The sequence below is a fragment of the Punica granatum genome, chromosome 1, assembly GCF_007655135.1.
Source record: "Punica granatum isolate Tunisia-2019 chromosome 1, ASM765513v2, whole genome shotgun sequence".
NCBI classification, from domain to species: domain Eukaryota; kingdom Viridiplantae; phylum Streptophyta; class Magnoliopsida; order Myrtales; family Lythraceae; genus Punica; species Punica granatum.
Window position 1 is genome coordinate 54,818,283 of NC_045127.1, and position 19,677 is coordinate 54,837,959.

The following is a 19,677-nucleotide window of genomic DNA, read 5'->3' on the forward strand; positions in this document are numbered from 1 at the left end:
TTTGGAGACGATTCGGGTCGCAAAAGCCCTTACCGATCTGAATCGAACCGCATGCATAATTTTGAGGTTCAGCTCCAGAACCGACCCGGCCCAATCCCAACTGGGATGGGCCTGATCGTGATGAAATGGGTGTGCACTATTTGGGTTGATCCGAAATCCGATCCAAACCGAACAAAAAAATCGGTTCGTTTGGTTCGGGTTTGTAAAGAGGAGCAGCGCGCTCGGAAGCAAATATATAAAACCTAAACCTAAAACCCTTTTCTGGCTCGTCTCCTCCTGTGTCTCTGTTTTCCTCTCTTCCCTCGCAAAACCTCTGAGCTGAGGTGAGCTTGAGCTTCCGCAAAACCCTCGCAGAGCTTCTTCCACTCCGGCGCCATCTTCCGTCGATTCCCATCAATTGCAGAAATGCTGCGCCGGAACATCAGACTCCGTAGGGAGTATCTCTACCGGAAAAACCTCGAAGGCAAGGAGCGACTGCTCTACGAGAAGAAGCGGAAGATGAAGCAAGCCCTAGAAGGTGATTGATTCCTCGATGTTATAGTGATATGCGATCTCTTCAGTTTCGCCGGTCTGTGTTCAGTATTCCATTTGTTTGCCTTATGCAGAGGGTAAGCCGATTCCTACTGAGTTGCATAACGAGGCGGATGCGCTTCGCGCGGAAATCGACCTTGAGGACGAGAATACTGCAGGTAATGTGCGTCGCCAGGTCTTTTTGTTGTTTGGCTGCCACAGAATGCATCGAGGTTGTAATGACGTTAATTTGCAGCCTCTTTTTGTTAATTTCGCCTGATTCGTTGCTTCTGTTGGAGGTGAAGATCCGATAACTGTGTAGTTGCTGGAAATGTAGGCGTGGATGGTGTATGAATATATATTTATTCTCAGAGTTTATATGTACTTTTGTTCCATCACGGTTGCGGACCAGAAAATGTTGCTGCATTTCTTATATATATATATATATACCCATGCATTGATTGAGTTGGCATCAGATACCTTGGGTGTACGTGTCAGAATCTCGTTTCCCCTCTTCTTGTCATAATCATTATATTTTTCACCACCACCCGTTGTAAGGTATGCCTTGTTTTGCTTGCTGACATGCAGTCCCCAGAACTCACATAGATGATGAGTATGCGAATGCGACCGAAAAGGATCCAAAGATTCTGCTTACAACATCTAGGAACCCTAGTGCTCCTCTTACGCAGTTTGTGAAGGTGTGTTTTGGGTGATGTTGAATTTACAGATTCGCGTTATTTGCTTGGGACTCTCTGCTGGCAATGAATATTTAGATTTCTAATAAATCCTATGCTGGCGTTCATTGACGTCGCAGGAATTGAAATTTCTCTTCCCCAATGCTCAGAGAATGAACCGTGGTAGTCAGGTTCTCAACTGATTCTTCACTCTGATGTTCTGGCTTTCTGGTTCCATATATGCCCTTTTTCTGCTTAATTTGCTTAGCTATTATAAATATATAGATTTTTAAAGATTATTGCACTCACATGCAATCTATTTGGCCTGCCCCTTCTTGATGCAGGTTATATCTGAAATTATTGAAACTTGCCGCAGTCATGATTTCACTGATGTCATTTTAGTTCATGAGCATCGTGGGGTTCCCGATGGTTTAACTATAACCCACCTTCCTTTTGGTCCAACTGCGTACTTTGGATTACTGAATGTGGTGAGTATTAATATTCCGCTTTTTGCTCTTTGAGTTAGGCTCTTAGTACGCTAGGTTATCATGTTAAGTGTGTTCTGTCCCTATATAGGTTACGAGGCATGACATCAAAGACAAAAAAGCAATTGGCACAATGCCAGAGGTGTACCCCCATCTGATTCTTAACAACTTCTCAACGAAGGTAATTGTGTGTGTTTTAAAAATACGTGTCCTCTGGAATCTATCGTTCCTCTCCCAGCTGTTTTAACGTTCTCATCATTACTTTTGGGCTCTTAAAATATATTTTCAAGCTCCAAGCATTTCACCTGGAGGCACTTTGCTACTGATGTTTTTCTTTAACTAATACATTAATTGCTGGTTTGAGACTACATGTTTGAGCATGGTGAATGAAGTGTCTATTATTTTTTCACTTGATGGATCTGTAACTGCTATTAGCATTTGCAGTTGACCTATTGACCGATCTCAAGGGATCGTGCTTTGACTTTGTATATGCGTGTCCCTTTTACCATTTTACAGTTGGGAGAGAGGACTGCGAATATTTTGAAGCATCTATTTCCAGTGCCAAAGCCCGATTCCAAGCGGATCATTACTTTTTCAAATCAATCTGATTATATTTCATTCAGGTTGGTGCACAGGCTGTTAGTTCCTATTTGACTTGCAATTTGTTTTTTATGTAGCAGAGATCAATGTCAATGTGGATGCATTTTCTCTAGATTTTTATCAACTTTGTGAGGTGTCTTCATGTTGCACAATAATGGCGTACAGATGTTTTCAGGCAAAGAGAAATGCAAAAACATATATATGTCTGTAAATGTGTGTGTGTCTGTGAACTTAGGATCAAGAATCATTATTCACAGAATTTGAACTTTTATGGTAAGTATATTTTGGTAAATAACTTTTAGAGCAAGCAGCTAGAAATTCTACTTCATTCATCATCATTTAATTCTCAGGATTAGGAAGTTTCTTTGGCAATCCTTTTAGGGCTTGTATATTATTGAATATGGCCAACAGACTTTTGCATGTGGCTGGAACTTGTGAACAATTTCCTTCAACTGGCACCGTAGAAGTTTAATTTAGATTGCAGCTCTTATTGCCAGTGGCCAACCACCCCATCCTTTGTGTTCCTTTTGCCCCCTGCCTCCCTTTTAGTGTAGAGTCTAGATGTCAGATAGCATGATCCTCTTGATTGTTTCTATCTCTTTGTACCCTCCATGTTTTTCACCATCCTTTTTTCATCTACTAACATGGTTCCTCATTTGTAATCCGCCTCCTTCTAAGGGTGTGACTATTTTGAGTGGAACTGGATGGATGCATAATTTTAGCCTTTGCCATGTAAAGTTAATGGGTATTAACGATTACTTTGGCATGTAGGAGCCATTTTTCTGAAGTATGCCATTTCTGTATATATGTGCAGGCATCATATTTACGAGAAGCATGGTGGTCCAAAATCCCTTGAGCTCAAAGAGATTGGTCCTCGGTTTGAACTTCGCCTTTATCAGGTAAATTTGCAAGATGCTAATTCATGCTATTGTCAATTAGTCATTATCAAGGTTTTCCACCCTTTTGTACCTTTTATTTTGAGTTTATGCTTTCAGATAAATTTATCAAGTAGTAATGCAATGGATTAATTCTTAGCTCCATTAGAACAATAGAAGCACATATCTATCCTACTAATCCCCTTTCGTCCTTTTAAGTAAGCCCTAGGTGTCGGTCTAACAGTAACTGGAGGCATGTTTTCCGTGTTGTATTGCAGATAAAGTTGGGTACGGTGGACCAGAGTGAGGCCCAGATCGAATGGGTTATCCGGCCATATATGAACACGTCACGGAAGCGAAATTTATTGGCGATTAATTAGCTATATATTTGGCTTTATACTAATTTATCATTGTCATTTTTTTTTTTGGGGATTCTGTGCCGTGAATTGTCTATCGGGGTCTTGTAGTATTGCACTGATCTCGGCTCATTACCTGGTGTCTTAAGTAGAAGATGAAAGGTTGGCTGGAGTTCATAACATTGCTCAAATAGAATTCAGAAAGCCGGCCGGCAGAACACGTAATAATCCAATTTTGGCACAGCCAACCTGGGTCAATAAAGGTGACCGACAAAGCGGGTATGCATGAGAGAGAACAAAATAAATTCATTTTGTTTGCTGCCCTTGAAACTTATCAACGGTGGTAACCTGTAAGAAGTATAGCAACCAAAGTAGAAGTTGGAGAAGAAGAGTTAACTGAACAGAGAAGCCCCATCACCCTGGAACTTGGGAACACGCTGCGGGTTGATAACATTACGAATCAGAAGCTTTCTGGCCATCGTAAGTTGTCAATAAAGAAATTTTACTTGCCATAGTAGACGCATGTGTATATATGGACACCAACGATATATTCAGCCACCCCCTCGTTTTGATGCGACCAAGGAGAAGGGGCGTTCTGAGCGTAATTTGTCCTGGAGTTCAAACCCCCTAACCGACAAACGCGAAATTGAGAAACAGGTCCTGCCCAAGCTCTGTTCATCCATCACTAAATTGCATAACCCGAACCAGCGAGACATATGCTGAAACTTTAAGCCCTAACTACGTTGTGTAAAGAGACACGTTGCCTTCTCATTGAACCATGAGAATCATCCACATGACATGCTGGAAGGTCGCCGCCTCAAAATCGAAGTTCGGCCGCCGCTAATTCTCCAAATACCGGTTCACCCGCTGGAGCTCCTCCCCGTCTTAACCAGCAGCTCGGTCTCGTAAATCTCCTTGACGAGCTCAGGAGCGAACTGCTGCTTCTCCTCCACATCGTCGGCGGACTTGTGGCAATTAGCGGCGGCGATTTTGGTGAGGCGGTCGCGCTGATACTCCGACAAGGTGATGGAGCGGGGGAGAGTGGATCACGGTTTCGACTCGACGGGCTTGTCACCGAGCTGGATACTCGGTGGCGCTTGACGTCGTAGGTTCCGGTGCCTCCCGGAGAAGGAGATGGAGAAGTGAAGCGAAGCGAAGCGAGAGTCTACGTTGATGTCTACTGCCGTGCTTTACACCGCGACGCGCGAGAGTTGTGTGTGACGAGAGAAGGCGGGTAAAATGAATTCCTACTCCGATATACGTTAGGACGGTATTGCCCCTATTCGTACGGCAAAGTTGCATTACTGCCATTTTATAATTTCTTTTATTATTAATTATTTTTGTTATTATGTTTTAAGGGTTAATTTCGGGGGAAAAGGGGTCTCAACTTTACTCCTAAATAAGGCCAAAAACAAAACTTATTAGAGATTAATTTATAGACACTTTTAACTTTTCTCAACTTTGTAGTTAGAAAGATCATTTTAAAATTTTTTGAGTGAGTTTTTTAATCTTAGAAAATGCATAATATTTTCGAAAAAAAAGAATGAGAAAACTTTTTAAAAGGATTCTTTTTTAAAGAGAGAAAAGGTTGGAGAGGGAGATCGAGGCCCAATACTGACCACTACACTACACTGAGACTTGCCGATTTAAAGAAATTAATAAGTTATCCAAAACGAGTGGTTTTGGATAGATTTATTGAAAGCGTGGCTCTTAACAAGCCAACTGAGAGGATAACATGCCAAATTAACATTTTTTGTGAGGACCTGTTGAAAACTTGGATGGAGGGATTTGTTTGTACTGAAGTTTCAAACAATGGAACTAATTAGTATACAAAAAATCTTTTAGGAACCAATTTCTAGCGAGGTGTATCTAGCAGGGACTATATTGTCAATTCAGTCCACAATAGCGATGTTAGAGTCTGCCATTAATGCCTATCAAAAAGAAAGAATCTGTCATTATCTTAATATTTATGGTAAATTGCACTGGTGGTCCAAAAATTTTTATAAATATTTCAATATGGTATAAAAATTTTTTTTGCTACTTAATAGTACAAAATGTTTCAAAATTGTTTCAGTATAATACAAACTGTCATCTCGCCATTGACGTTGTCAAGCCGACGCTGATGGTGCAAAATCGGTTTTTGTGGAACGTTACATGATGGTGCAAAATATTTTGAAGTTGTAATTTAATAATACAAAATATTTTACGTAAATTACATGACGGTGCAAAATTTACAGATCTTGTAAAGGATGGTTTGACGGCATCAATGGCGAGATGACGGTTTGTACTATACTGAAACCACTTTGAAACATTTTGTGCCATCAAGTAGCAAACAAATTTTTTTTGTACTATATTGAAACATTCGTAAAACTTTTTGAACCACTAGCGCAATTTACCCTGATATTTATCAAGAAAATGGTATGTCTGCATTTGTAATTATATAAATAGTAGATAGGCAATTTCGTCCCTGACTTTCGTAGGTTGTATCAATTTCGTCCCTGACTTATTTTTTTCATCAAATTCATCCCTGACTTTGCAATTTTGCATCAATTTCGTCCATAACTTTGCGATTATATCAATTTAGTCCATGACTTTGTACAATTACATTACATTCGTCCATGACTTTGTATGGTTACATCAATTTAACCCATGACTTTTGCAACACAAGTCCCTGAGTTTTGACGTTACATCAGATCGATTCCCCGTACATCAATTTAGTCTGAGTGGCTGAGAGACAGAAGGTGTTACTATTCCGTTAATTTCGTTAGGGATTGAATTGATGTAACGACTTGACAAATTGATGTAATCTCAAATTATCATCTTTTTCCTCTACCCTCTCTCTCTCTTTCTCTCCCATTCTTTTTTGTTCCACAGTCTCACTTCAAACGAATTTTATCTCCTTCGTCTTCCTTTTCCTCTTCCTCTTCCTCTTCCTTTCCTTCGTCTTCCTCTTCATCTGCTATTGAAATGGCAGCGTTTGGTTTCTTTGTTTTCAGTGGATATCCCGGAAAGGAGTAAGACATCTAGTCTTTTCTTGCCAGAAACTCTATTGGACAGCTTCTAATTGCGCTGAAGTTCACCTTCCTATTCCCCATCTTTGCCCCCACAGAAGCTCAACTCCAACCTCCAGCTGCCCTACCTCGACGCCATCTGCTACCAGCCACCGACGAAAATTCGTTTCTCCCGGTGGAACAACGCCAATGCTGAGCGCTTCAATGAGTACCGTTGCTCCCAGTATGAGATCGAGGACGACATTCGCCGTGAGCGTTGCTTCAATTCTGCCACCAAAATGGCCCAAATTGATGACCCTGACACCGCCCAACCCTCCTCTGACGCTACCTTCAAGTCCACTAGTAATTCGTCCTCTCCCTCGAGCCCCTCAATCCCGAGCAGGAAGTCGAAATACTCCCAACCCCACCCGGCCTTCAAGAAGATTTCCAGAGTCCAAAAGACACAGATAGCCGGCAGCACGGACACTGACGACCAAGCTTTGGTCAACAGAACCGCCAATGTGGCCTTGACCGATGATAGGGTCTCTTACATTATAGACATGGCTCTTTAGAGTTCAAGTACAGCTACACTGAGACCTTGAAAGTAAAGCCTTTGAGGCTTTGAGAGGCCTGCTACACCCCGTTTGGGCCTACCATCATGGGGAAGCCGTGGACAAGGCAACCCCCACTGCCATCGAGCAAGAAAAAGCTGAAGGAATTTGACTCAATCGTTGTTATCAGAGGTTCCCTTCATCCTTCATCGTCCTTATCATCTTCTCCTTTTGTGACTTCTGCGAATATGTTCCCCTCAGGGATATCGCTCGCTTGCGACGGCCGAGATCGAGACCCTAGCTGCTCGAACCCTGACGAGGAGGAGGATAAAATCGAGAAGATCATCCAATGTGCTAAGGACGTTGTGCATCTCGATCCCTTTCCCGTTTGCTGAAGAGCCTCTCGATGACGAGGATGAGGATAGCCACCTTGAAATAGCGTGGGGACTAATTTGATGTAGCATGAGGGTCAAATTGATGTAACAATTTGCACCTTCTAACGCCGTCAGGGACTATACTTAACGACGAGACCAAATTGATGTGGCATGAGACCAAATTAATGTAGCATTTGGACCTGATCGATGCAATCACCCCACAAAAGGACCAGATTGATGCAACTATAACACTAACTGATCTAACTATGCAAAGTCAGGGACTAAATTGATGTAATCGTGCAACGTCGATGACTAATTTAATGTAACTAAAATGTTAGGGATTAAATTGATGTAAAAGTGTAAAATTATGGATGAAATTGATGCAAAAGTACAAAGTCGGCGATGAAATTGATGTAAAAAAATAAGTGAAGGATGAAATTTGCCACGAAATTGCCTCCATTGAAGTCATCAATCAACTTCCTCCGGCCCCGACTGAGCTGCCTGTGGTGCAGAGAAGGAAGCTCGATTAGCAGTGAGAAGAAGCCATGTCCAGCTCCAGTGGCAGCAGCTCTTTACCCTCATTCCAAAGGTATTGTGTACCGCAACCCAGTTGTCTGTCACCAATCTCCATTTACTGGGGCCTTTAGCTAGCTCCTAAATACTTGACTTGCTTCAGATCTGCTTGGTGTGAGCTTCAATGGTGTCCGTCTAATTTACGAGGGTTCTGATTCTGGGCCAGACAGCAAGTGGGTTGTATGCAAAGCCTGTCCCTTTTTTCCTTGACTGCATGTGAATTGAGCTTGTGTTCCGAATCTGTTGATTGTTTCCCTGTTCTTCATGATGCTTGTGGACATAAATGGATGCCCCCGATTGATGGCATGCGGAGATCGAGTTCTCAACCAATCTATGAATAAAATCCTCTTTTGGACTTACTTGAGCACTTAAAGTACTGAGCTTCTATGCTGTTCAATTAGAAGTTGAAGTTCTTATTGGGTTTTATCAAATCACAGGAGTCTTTGATTGCCCATGTTCCAGTGTTTCTCATCTTGGAGTTTCCAACTTATTCGTTATCTTTATTCAGTAGAGGATAAGCACATTCAATCATTTTTTGGTGAAATATTCGCCGTTGAACAATAGTATTTTCCGAATGATACTGTGAATTAAGGAGAAACCGAAAAACTATAGTGGAAGCATCACTCTTTTTTTTTTCCCCCCTGAAAATAGCGGAATGAACTCTCTAGTCATTTATTATTTTCATCTCCTCGTGTTGAAATTGGGGATGGGAGGGCCACGGAAAAGATGGGATCCTGATACACAATTCTCCAATTATACAGTATTACACGCTGAACTTTTGATTTCTGCGACTTTTTTTCTTGTTAAGAGATATTAGTCAGCAAGTAGTTGTCAAATTCGTTCATATGAAACAGTTTTCTCAGTGCTTCAGTTTGATTGCTTTTCCCATGTCTATTACGTGCTTCGCAGGGTCCATTGAAGTCATATGGCCATGATTATGTTTAGCTAGTTTGACAGAAATAAGTTTGATACTCTGGTCTTGCCTTTCAGTGTTTAAACGCCGGAGATCAGTTTCATTCTCATTGTGATTGAGACGTCTTCACATGGTTACAGAAACAGAGCTGTATTCTTAGACGAACTTGTCTGTTCCCGAGTTCTGATCATTGACCTCATTCAAAGGGTAACTAATTCAGCACTTAAGAAAATTGATGATTTTTATCTCCAGGTTACAAGGGAAAGTCGCCTTAGTCACTGGCGGGGCCTCAGGCATCGGAGAGAGTATTGTACGTCTATTCCACAAACATGGCGCTAAAGTGTGTTTCGTTGATGTCCAGGACAATCTTGGACAGCGGGTCCTTGATTACTTTGCTGGCGACCCCAACATTCACTATCTCTACTGTGACGTAACATCCGAAGAAGATGTTTCCCGAGCAGTCAATCTCACGGTCGAAAGGTTCGGGACACTTGATATAATGGTCAACAATGCGGGGCTCTCAGGCCCACCTTGCCCTGATATCCGCCACTCGGACATGCTTGATTTCGAGAAGGTACTGTGAAAACGGAGATTGATTTAAAGCTAAAGCTTGCTAGAAGAGACCAGACTGAGATCTTATATTAGTTAATCAATGCGCACCTGATCTATATAAATATATATATATATATATATGTAAATTGAATGTTTGGGAGGCAAACAATCAGGTTGTATTCTGATAATATCATGTGAAAACCCGGAGGACTGCAGCCAGTTGAGGTGAAAGTTGAATTCTTGCCCGATGAAGAAGTGATGATGTATTTGTCTTTTGATAGGTTTTCGATGTGAATGTGAAGGGAGTGTTCCTCGGGATGAAGCATGCCTCTCGGATCATGATCCCACTGAAGAAGGGATCGATCGTTTCCCTCTGCAGCGTCTCGGGCACCACCGGGGGACTCGGACCCCATGCCTATACAGGATCGAAGCACGCGGTCCTGGGGCTGACGAGGAGCGTTGCTGCGGAGTTGGGGAAGCACGGGATCCGCGTGAACTGCGTTTCCCCCTATGCTGTGCTTACGGAGCTGGCCCTGGCCCACCTGCCCGAGGATGAGAGGACTGAAGACGCCAGGGCGGGCTTCCGCACCTTCACTAAAAGCCATGCAAACCTCCAAGGGGTTGAGCTGATGCCGGACGATGTGGCGAATGCTGTCCTGTTCTTGGCAAGCGATGAGGCAAGGTACGTGAGCGGTGATAATCTTATGGTCGATGGAGGCTTCACCTGCACCAACCACAGTCTGAAAGTCTTTAGATGATGATACTCGGCACTAATTGAAGATATCTGAGCGATCGAGGTCAGTTGTGGTTGCTGATGAAATCAGACCACAACTGTTGCCCGGCACACTTTATATGTACGTCTAATGCAATAAGCAAAGGTGGGATCTAAGGGAACTACTATAAATCGTGCTTCTAAGACCAGACTAATTCCTTGCGACTTTTGACATTATTATTTCGGCACGATTTTGATCCGGTGAAGAACTTAATTACGTCAGATGCTGGCGGCTGATCGATCTTATGATGAACTAATAATAATTACAATGATAAGTGCAATTCCTCAAACTAATTGTTAATTGATTAAGCTTCTTTTTTTTTTTTTTTTTTTCTAAATTACTGAATCTGAGATAGGAATAGGGAAGCAAAGGACAAAAAGCAGTTAGCCGGCCCGCCGATCTTTGCTTAAACTTTTTAATTGCATCGCATCATATAATTAAAGCTGCTTTTGCTAATCTTTGAAAATTGCTATTTGCTTTTACATGAGGTGTAGTGTAGCATATAAATCTGATCCATCTAAACTGATCAGGAAACCCACTCTCACCTTCCTCTTTCTTTTTTTGGGTGTACGATAACCACTCTCATTTACATTTGTTATTCAGTCATAATATGTTACCTTAGAATATATGTAATACATTATACATGCGTACGGGTGTATTTATTTCTTAATGAGTTATATGTGTGTGTGTGTGTATATATATATATATTTTTTTCCTTCTTGTTTTTGTCTGGAAACAGCGACGCTCCACCGCACGTGGTGGCGCTGCTAATAAGTAGAGTAGTCTGTCTTCGCAACGGACGGCAACGGAACCACAGTTTCATTGTCGGATCTCTCTCTCTCTCTATGTCTATCCAAAAGTAACCCAAAAAAGAAAAAAGGAAAGGCAAGAAAATAAAATGGTTTTATTGATTCAAATTGTTTCCGGTTTTCTGCTTTCTTTTCCGTGAATTGAGGCCGGACCTCTGCTTGTTTCATGCATTTCAAAAGAGGATATAGTGTAATGGCGCACGATCTCGCTTGTTAATTTAGAGATCCCACGTTTGATATTTAGTAGGATTATTCGTATCATTTATTAGTTATTTATGATTTCTCTTTTATTGTATTAAGTTTTAGATTTTTTTTGTAATAGAAAAAAATAATCGGTAAAATATCTTTATATAACCAACGTAGGTTGATTCAAACGATTCGACGCGTATTATCCTTAAACTAGGAATTCGAGTTTTGTGAGTGGAGAAAATTAACGGTATGAGAGCTTTACCTTATAGTGGACAGATCCGGTTCGACTGGATTAGTTGGAGTTTATTAGGCTTTCGAATAATGGAGTGCACGCCAAAAAAATCCTTATATATCATTTCAATAATATAACATCTGTAAAATAATATTTCCATTGAGATATTCTCATATATAAAAGTTTGAATCGATAAGGTGTGAAAGTCAATTTCTTATAAATTTGTAAATCTCTTTATATTTTTAGGATGTGAGGCACAATATTTCTCAATATCAGTATTTTTTATTTAATTTGATCGGACTATTCTCTAATATAAAAGTTTGAACCGATAAGATATCAAAGTCAATATCTTATAAATTTGTGAATCTCTTTATATTTTTCAGAAATGAGACATATTAATTCGCAATATCAAATTTTTTTCTCTTTTCAATTTGACGAAGGATAAGGTATAAGTCTACGCTGTACTACTTTTATGCCTGGTCTGAGCAGGTAATCTACACATATACCAAGAATAATCATAGGAACTACTCATCTCTACCGGAAATTAATAGGTGCGATTAATACATACATTATGATGTACAAGTCTCCATTTAGTGCATGCCAAAATATCATGTGGAACTAGCACGTGTCACTTTGGTCCGTTAATAATCTCATTTAATATTTTCTACAACAATGATATGTCCACGCATATTAATTATGAAATATATGTTGGGCAAAAACCAAAGAATTGACACAAAACTTTTAACATAGTTTAAGAATATACACGAGGAGAGTGAAACGAAAAGAAGAAATGTATGTGGTGAGATCAGTTACATTTAATTTGAAAGCGAAGCCTTTTGGGTTTGGGCCGGTGGCGTAAGAGAAAAGATTATTTTAAAAAAGGCAAGGTGGGTCCATTTTTACTTTTTCTTTACTTTTTTTTTTCTCTATAAAAACATAATAAATAAATATTCGATTGCATAATGTATGTAGGTCCGTATGCTATGTGGGCGTGCAAAGTACTGAGGGGGGAGGGGAGGAGCGTCTGCACATTTCGGACTGGGGTCCACCGGCAGCCCACCATCGCCGACCCACCACCCCCGGTCTTTTCTTTATTGTCAATCTGCCGCCCTCCCCTCCCCTCCCCCGGCCTCCTCTGGTCAATAGTGGCTTCCTTATTCTACATTCTATCCATATAATTCAATCGAGAACTCGAACAATCAAAAGTCCTTCTAGAAAAAAAGAAAAATCACCCGACAAAACCTATTTTCTTCATCTAAATCGATCCAAAGTTCATCCCATAGTCTTTAACGAGCCTCTCTTTCTACAGTCACTCGCAATGGTCGTTCCGAATTTTCTGCTTGTTTGTGAAAAAGATCAAATCGGAATAAGTCATTCATTCTATGGAAGAAGTGTGAAACATGGCTGATGGCATGCATGCTGCTATAATACATTATTAACCAAGTGGCCCATTTATATTATATCACACTTTTTTTTTCCCTAAAAATTCAGAAAATGCTCAAATCAGGGGACCCAAAATATATATTTTATTTTATTTTATGTTTTTTTTTCCTAAAACCTCAACTGTTTTAGTTTAAAGTGCATGTCAGCATCGAAGCTCCTTTCAAAAATCTGATCAGCACAAGAACAAAAAGCTCATTACACCAATTTCTACCAAAAGCATAAAATATACTATACCCAGAGAGAGAGAGAGAGAGAGAGAGAGAGAGAGAGAATCTTCCAGTTTTCTCTCGTTTGGTTTAGCAATGTGCTTGTTGGAATTCTAATCCTAAGCCCATTCCGGACCTCAAAGGAAAGGAAAGGAAAGGAAAGGAAACCCACAGAAACAAACAAGGGATTGCTGATTCCTACGTTTGTTTATGCCTGTGGGAGTTCTTTTCCTTTGCAGAGGATGGTCCAGAGAAAGGTTCATAGCAGCAAGCTTGGAATCAAAGCTGATCATCGGATAAAACCCGACCCAGGCTCATCAAAGAGCAAAACCATCATCACCCCATCTTCTCCTCAGTACTACCCAGATGGAAAAACCAGCAGAGCATCTGACCTCAAGAAGAAGATGAAGAGGTCGAGACCGATCAAGCGGTCTAACATCGACTCCCTCAGGTCCTTCTCCTTGGGCACGGGAGTTCCACAGCCAGGAAGACCGCCTCCTCTCGGTCTTCAGGTTTCAAACTCCTCAGCAACGACTCCGCAGAAGCATCCCCATGTTAGGTCCGGCGATGGTCTTCCAAATTACATGAAGCCCACGAGCAGCTCCGATGCTCGGAAGGAGCGGTCCTCGGTAAGTCCTCCGAGTACTAGAGTCAGTTCCGATTCTAAGAGCACCCGAAGGGTGAGCTCGGCAAGTTCAAAAGTGAGCTCTCCTTCGGGGAATAATAGTAAAATCACACCTGTGAGGAATCTGAAGAGGTCTTCGAGCTCAAGGCTCGTGCGAACTTTGACAAAGACACCGAGCTTCAAACCCGCAAGATCTTCATCGGCCAAAAGATGCTCCACCGTTGTTCTCTGCGGAGACATGAATGCCCAGAGAGCTACCTGTTCTTCGACCCTCAAGGACTCGAAATTCCCCAAGTACCTTAATCTCAGTCCCGGTGCCACCGAGGCTGAGGGGACTTCTGCCATGAAGGTCTGTCCATATACTTACTGTTCTCTCAACGGTCATCGCCACTCTCCTCTTCCACCACTCAAGTGCTTTATCTCTTCAAGGAGGAGGGCGATGAAGACCCAGAGGAGCCTCAAGGTTGAGGCTCTAAAGACCGAAATTGAGGAGCCAACCCCTGTTTATGGGCCAACGAGGATGGACGCTGATAATGGAGGGGACTTCTTCATAGAAATTTATGCTGAAACCGAAGATAGAGATACGTGCAGTCAAGAGAGCTTTCATGAAGAAGAGAAGAAATCAGAAGTCCAAGAGGAAGTTGATTTGCCTATCTCAGTTTTGGAAGAAGCGTTGGCTGTTGAAAGCTTCCTGGGAAAGGATGGCTCTGAAGTTGAATTTCCTGAAAGTGTAGAAGAGTTGGGATCAGAATCTTTGGATATGGAGTGGGACGGTGATCCTTATTCGAATTTTGACCTTGAAGAAGCAGCAGATGACCCAACAGAAAATGAGGCATGTCCCAAAACCCAGAAGCCTGAGCTTTGTCCCGATTTCCTTCTCATTGGCTGGAAGAACATTCCCGATGAGGAAGCGCAGCAAGAGGAGGATGAAGCATGCCCTGAAGCGCAGTTCCCAGAGGATCAAGTATCAGAGATTTCTGAACTGAGCCAAGTCTTAGATTGCTTCAGTTATGACCAGTATTCGTCTCCCGAGGAAGATGAATTGGAAGAAGCGACAGCAGATGCAGAAGAAACCGCAGTGTCTCTTACAGAGGAGCATAGTGCGGATCTTGCAGAAAGCATTGGAATTGATCCTGTTCTTCACAAGCCACAAGAGAATCAAGATGATGCTATCACTGGTTTCAGCTTCAAACCAGAACTCGAAAATTCCAGTTCTCAGTCCCAATGTCTTTGTCAGGAGCAAGAAGGCACTGCAGTAGATGCGGTGAACAAGGATGTAGCTGATGAGAGTCCCAAAAGAGAGAGTCAATATCTTCTATCCAATGAGCAGCAGTCCCAGATCAGTGATCTCAACAAGAGCCAAAACTTGGAGATGTTAGACATAGTCAGTGACGAGATGATGAAGATACCACTGGCTTCTGAAGATCCCGTTATGGAAGTGGACCGGGAGGAGGCAGAAAACCATACTCAATCAAGCATAGCCGAAGAAGCATTCCTAGAATCGCGTGATACTGACAATCAGAAGAAGAGCAAATATACCCGTCCAGAGAGAGATTCCAAGCAAGATACTGACCCATCTATGAACTGGATTGGGAAGAACAGATGCAAAAGGCTGAGTGAGGAGGAGGAGAACTCAAGAAGGTTCAATCCTCGAGACCCGAACTATTTGCCTATAGTTCTTGACCCTGAAGCAGAGAAGGTTGATCTCAGGCACCAAATGATTGATGAGAGGAGAAACTCTGACGAGTGGATGATCGACTATGTTCTTAGGCAGACAGTTACGAGACTTGCACCTGCTAGGAAAAGAAAAGTGGCTCTGCTCGTGGAGGCTTTCGAGAAAGTGATTCCAGCTCCCAAGATGACGCCGAATTCCAAGTGGGAGACGCACCTTACGAGCCCAAGACCTGTTCAAGCCTGCAGCTGAAAGGTCTAATAACTCACAACTCTACTTACTCTCTTGTTATCTACTCTCAGGTTTCCAATCCAAAGTACTAAAAGAGTACAACAATACAAGTCGATGTGCTCTTATTTGTCTCATTAAATGAATTGTGCAGCTGAGAGTCAGTGATTTGGGAGTTGTCAATATCTCAATGGAGGAGGAATAACTACTTCAGCTCTCAATGCAAGGGTCTCTCCTGAAGTTGAAGATCTGCAGGTGGTAGTGATTTCTTCTACAATGTTTGGGTTGAAAAACTTCGAAGTGATGGCCTTGTTTGAACAAGACTTGTGTCTTATAGTTCCTAATGTTTACCAATCAGACAATATATGTGTTGAGAGCAGAACTCGTAGTAGTCATTAATTATCCTTCTGGGCTTATATGTACCTCTTTGCCGTGGCATGACTTCTAAGTTCTAGCTTATATTTATCTAATCTAATGTTGTGTGTGAATTTAGTATCAATGTGGTGGGAGTAGTTGATGCATGATTTGAAATTCAAAGAATTAAAGAAGAATGGGACATGGCCACATTGCTCTCAATTTCTACCAGAACCAAAAATTGCTAACTCAAGACAGAAAAAACATGAAGAAAGTTATCATTCATAGTATATTAGTAATCAGCACCATCAGTCTATCATAGAGAGGATCTAAAAATTAAGTATTCACAAGATCAATGTGTTCTGCAACTGGAGTATATTATGAGTATAGAATCACGGTGTGGATGATCCCAATACATCTAAATGAACCTCGATAGCAGGAGATCTGCCAAGCAGTTCCTTAAGTTCCCCAACATAAGCTCCGATTTGACTGGGCTCTGAACTTTGGTGTGGTGAACTGACTTTATGTATAGCTTTAGATTCCTCATCATGTTGAGTTTTTCTGTTGGAGATGATCTCGGCACTGAACAACTTAAGAGCATCCGATGTTGATAGAGAGTGGACAGACTCGTGCAAGTGTCGGTATTTATCTCTCTTTTCCTGACCTTCGATGAGCTTCTCTTTCAACCCATCAGGAAGGAAAGCTAGGGCACTATGTTTAAGCAAGATGTGTTTAATTAATTATTGAAGTCCAGAACTTCATCAGTAATTACTGAGCCATTGGCATTAATATATTTTACCTGGTAACACCTCGAACAAGACCCCAGTTGCACCCAACAGGCACAGACTGCTTATAGCCGATGTTAAATCCTTCTTGTGCAGAAGCTTCTTTCCCTGCTAAGAGTCCATCACGATACCCAATCTGCATTTTTAACAAGGAAACATTATTCAATTGGACCAAGAGACGGGAAGAAAGAAGCATTAATATGGAAAAATAAATGCTATATTACCGTGAAAAACTGTTCACGCCTCCTTTGCCATTCTCTGTCCAAATCGGACGAGTTATCTAATCTCTCCTCAGAGTCATCCCATAAGGACGCATCTTCTTCCCAAACATCATCCCCATCAGAAGCTGAAATTTTACAAGTGAATGTCTGTCATTTTTTTGAGACTGAGAGCACATAATTCTCCACCAAACCTCACAATAAAATTCAGAAGGAATATCCGTAATCATCCAAAACACTAAAGGACTAAGGACGATGGAGTACTGCATCAAAAAAGAGTACAATACAAATACTGGAATTATCTTATCAAATCTCCTACATTAGAATTTACAAAGGGAGAGACATGCTCGACTTAGGCCATGGGAGATGAAAACTTTACACCGTGAAAATCGATATGAAGCTCACCATTGTCCGTTGAAGTAGGAACCTGCTGCCCCTTTGATAGCTGCAAGCTATCTGAGTAAAGCTCTTCAGCAAAGCTATGCTCCATCTGCAGAACATGATCATACATATACATCGTTCTCCAGGAAGACATATGAGTAAGGAAATTAAACAGAAGAAGATTAACGATAAAAAAAAAAAAAGGAGTTCACTTGAGCATTCTGTCATATACTTAGATTCATCGAATACACGATAACAGATATTCAGCAAATACAAGGACAACAGTAGATCCTAAGCTCGGTTGGGTCCAATGGGTATATCATCGAACATGTAATGTGCAACCGAAAACAACACTACCAGAGCAAACAAAATAGGAAATGCTTCCCGGGCAAGTGCCCCGAGTCCACAGGATCCTAAATCGGCGGTTTCCGGCGTAGAGTTAAAAAGTTCGAACCTTTTGCAGCGGAATATGGCGGGGGAGCAATCTAACTGAGACTCCCCCACAAAGAGATGAGGTTGCGGCCGCCGATCGTTAACGGTGTCTCTGCGGAAACTGAAATCGAAAGAGGAAAGGATAAAACCGGGAAGCTGAAGCTCTGCAGCTGAGCTGACCGGACCGGGCGCCGCTCCGCTTCCTTCTCCAATTTGTTCTTTCTTCTGGGAATCAAAGTTACGGGAAAGCCCCTCAGAATTAAATCAAATTTACCGTTCACCCTTACTGCATGAGAGGCCATGCAAAGTTACAATTTCGCCCTTCTCTCCCCCACTTAAAAACTTTCCTTTCCTTTCCTTTCCTTTTTGAGTTCTTTCGGTGAATTAGGAAACGAACAATATCTCCTCACGATAATAAAATGACCTAACCTATTAGGAAGGAAGGACTGACATCAAAATTATGGAGACCCAAAAGCAATGAAAGAGCTCGTCTGCCCAACCAATTTATGTTTCCCTCTCCCGATAAGTATGGCGAATCTCCAACCCCGTTCACGATGAAGTCCCTTTCCTTTCCTTTCCTTTCCGAGTCTATCGTTCACAAGAGAACATTCATCTTGTGTGTCACTTATGCATAAATGTTCCCTGCAAGCAAACTTTTCCGCGTTTCTTCTCCTTTTAGAGTGCGTTTGGATTTAGAGTTGAGTTGAGTTTTGATTTTAATTGGTTTGTAATGATTATATTGTTGAATTATGAGAAAAAGTGTGAAAAAGTAATAAATAATTGAGAGAAAGTAATGATTGTATTATTGAATTGTGAAAAAGTAATGAATATTTGAGAGAATTTAATATTAAAAATTGAATTGAATGATTAAAAAAAATTTAAAAATAAAAAAAGTAATGATTGTGATGTTGAATTGAATATGAGTGGAATTGAGTTGAGTTGAACATTGTTTGGAAAACAAATACACCCCAATGCTGTCTAGGCAACGAAGATTATTGATATTTTATATTGAGTATCTTTAGCGTATTGTTTTCTGAAAAGAATGTGGAATGATCATCATCTTTTGTCAAACCAACCGTATAAAATAGAAAAATACGGACACCGATTAATTAGTCCAGAAAGGCTATTTTGTCACCATGAGAGTCAGAGTCATCAGTAGATATGCATGCAATGCAAGAGAAGCACTTTTCATGTTTCACAGACTTCCCATAGGTCACATTCTGCAGACACTTTCTGTGTGCTCTCAGCTTCTTTTCCGTGTATATATATATGCATATACAGTTACATCACACGTAATAAATAGGATTAAAAATATCATACTTATTGATATAGGACTAAAAAAGATCGATATTTATGCGATAAATATGGTTGAAAATATAAATATTTACTCATAAAACAAACACCAAGGTTGTTTTTATTCTAGCCGTCGGATCCCCTTTCTTAAAAAATATGACCGTACACGTGCCTTAGATTTTTTTACCTTAAGATTTACCTTTCGTAATTTGACTATCAATATTTTATGCATTTTCTCATTGAAGCTCGATCTTACCCGTGAATAAGCCATACCCCCTTCGATATTAAACCGAACTCAAATGAACCGATTCAATCAAATAAAAAAGTTGAAGCTCGATCTTACCGGTGAACGAGCCGGGCCCCTTTCGATATTAAACCGAATTCAAATATACCGATTCATCAAAAAAAAATTAATTACTTAGAAAAAATAATAAACAAAGAGACGCAAACATCAAAGAGATTCACAATTAGACTCAAAGACCAAACATCAAAGAGATTCACATATGACTCAATTGCAAGAACATCGCTCTGACCAGCCCGGTAATGCATCGCAAGTTCTTTCCCACAAAGATGTCAAAAGCATT

General features: G+C 41.1%; 4 protein-coding genes across 5 annotated transcripts; 3 read left to right on the plus strand and 1 right to left on the minus strand.

Moving 5' to 3' along the window:
* Window positions 1-166: 166 nt before the first annotated feature.
* Window positions 167-3,978, plus strand: LOC116193106 (U3 small nucleolar ribonucleoprotein protein IMP4). Its single transcript, XM_031521872.1, has 9 exons — window positions 167-517; window positions 606-689; window positions 1,099-1,208; window positions 1,325-1,375; window positions 1,529-1,672; window positions 1,761-1,850; window positions 2,186-2,292; window positions 3,084-3,168; window positions 3,423-3,978. The coding sequence occupies exons 1-9, from the start codon at window positions 406-408 to the stop codon at window positions 3,522-3,524; spliced, it is 885 nt and encodes a 294-aa protein (XP_031377732.1). The 5' UTR covers window positions 167-405; the 3' UTR covers window positions 3,525-3,978.
* A 3,844-nt stretch (window positions 3,979-7,822) lies between these two features.
* Window positions 7,823-10,515, plus strand: LOC116193107 (xanthoxin dehydrogenase). 2 transcript variants are annotated; one of them, XM_031521873.1, is made up of 5 exons: window positions 7,823-8,004; window positions 8,092-8,161; window positions 9,042-9,108; window positions 9,263-9,475; window positions 9,735-10,515. In XM_031521873.1, the coding sequence occupies exons 1-5, from the start codon at window positions 7,848-7,850 to the stop codon at window positions 10,209-10,211; spliced, it is 984 nt and encodes a 327-aa protein (XP_031377733.1). In that variant the 5' UTR covers window positions 7,823-7,847; the 3' UTR covers window positions 10,212-10,515. The 2 variants fall into 2 exon arrangements, with proteins under 2 accessions (XP_031377733.1, XP_031377734.1); XM_031521874.1 differs by lacking the exons at window positions 8,092-8,161; window positions 9,042-9,108 and having other exon boundaries at window positions 7,843-8,004; window positions 9,154-9,475.
* A 2,536-nt stretch (window positions 10,516-13,051) lies between these two features.
* On the plus strand, window positions 13,052-16,100 carry LOC116199978 (calmodulin binding protein PICBP-like). The gene is made up of 2 exons (XM_031530600.1): window positions 13,052-15,657; window positions 15,785-16,100. Exon 1 carries the CDS (start codon window positions 13,348-13,350, stop codon window positions 15,652-15,654), a length of 2,307 nt encoding a protein of 768 aa, XP_031386460.1. The 5' UTR covers window positions 13,052-13,347; the 3' UTR covers window positions 15,655-15,657; window positions 15,785-16,100.
* Window positions 16,101-16,241: 141 nt separating this feature from the next.
* Window positions 16,242-18,204, minus strand: LOC116199986 (protein YAE1-like). The gene is made up of 5 exons (XM_031530612.1): window positions 17,823-18,204; window positions 17,393-17,477; window positions 16,994-17,115; window positions 16,784-16,905; window positions 16,242-16,695 (listed from the first exon to the last, which is right to left on the minus strand). Exons 2-5 carry the CDS (start codon window positions 17,475-17,477, stop codon window positions 16,377-16,379), a joined length of 648 nt encoding a protein of 215 aa, XP_031386472.1. The 5' UTR covers window positions 17,823-18,204; the 3' UTR covers window positions 16,242-16,376.
* Between the last annotated feature and the right edge of the window lie 1,473 nt (window positions 18,205-19,677).

Coding starts and splice junctions, on each gene's coding strand:
- LOC116193106 (XM_031521872.1), top strand. CDS start 406: ATGCTGCGCCGGAACATCAGACTCCGTAGGGAGTATCTCTACCGGAAA. Junction 518..605: donor GATGAAGCAAGCCCTAGAAG/GTGATTGATTCC, acceptor TGCCTTATGCAG/AGGGTAAGCCGATTCCTACT. Junction 3,169..3,422: donor TTGAACTTCGCCTTTATCAG/GTAAATTTGCAA, acceptor GTTGTATTGCAG/ATAAAGTTGGGTACGGTGGA.
- LOC116193107 (XM_031521873.1), top strand. CDS start 7,848: ATGAAATTTGCCACGAAATTGCCTCCATTGAAGTCATCAATCAACTTC. Junction 9,109..9,262: donor TCATTGACCTCATTCAAAGG/GTAACTAATTCA, acceptor GTTGATGTCCAG/GACAATCTTGGACAGCGGGT. Junction 9,476..9,734: donor ACATGCTTGATTTCGAGAAG/GTACTGTGAAAA, acceptor GTCTTTTGATAG/GTTTTCGATGTGAATGTGAA.
- LOC116199978 (XM_031530600.1), top strand. CDS start 13,348: ATGGTCCAGAGAAAGGTTCATAGCAGCAAGCTTGGAATCAAAGCTGAT.
- LOC116199986 (XM_031530612.1), bottom strand. CDS start 17,477: ATGGAGCATAGCTTTGCTGAAGAGCTTTACTCAGATAGCTTGCAGCTA. Junction 17,116..17,392: donor TCCTACTTCAACGGACAATG/GTGAGCTTCATA, acceptor GTAAAATTTCAG/CTTCTGATGGGGATGATGTT. Junction 16,696..16,783: donor CTTGTTCGAGGTGTTACCAG/GTAAAATATATT, acceptor GCTTAAACATAG/TGCCCTAGCTTTCCTTCCTG.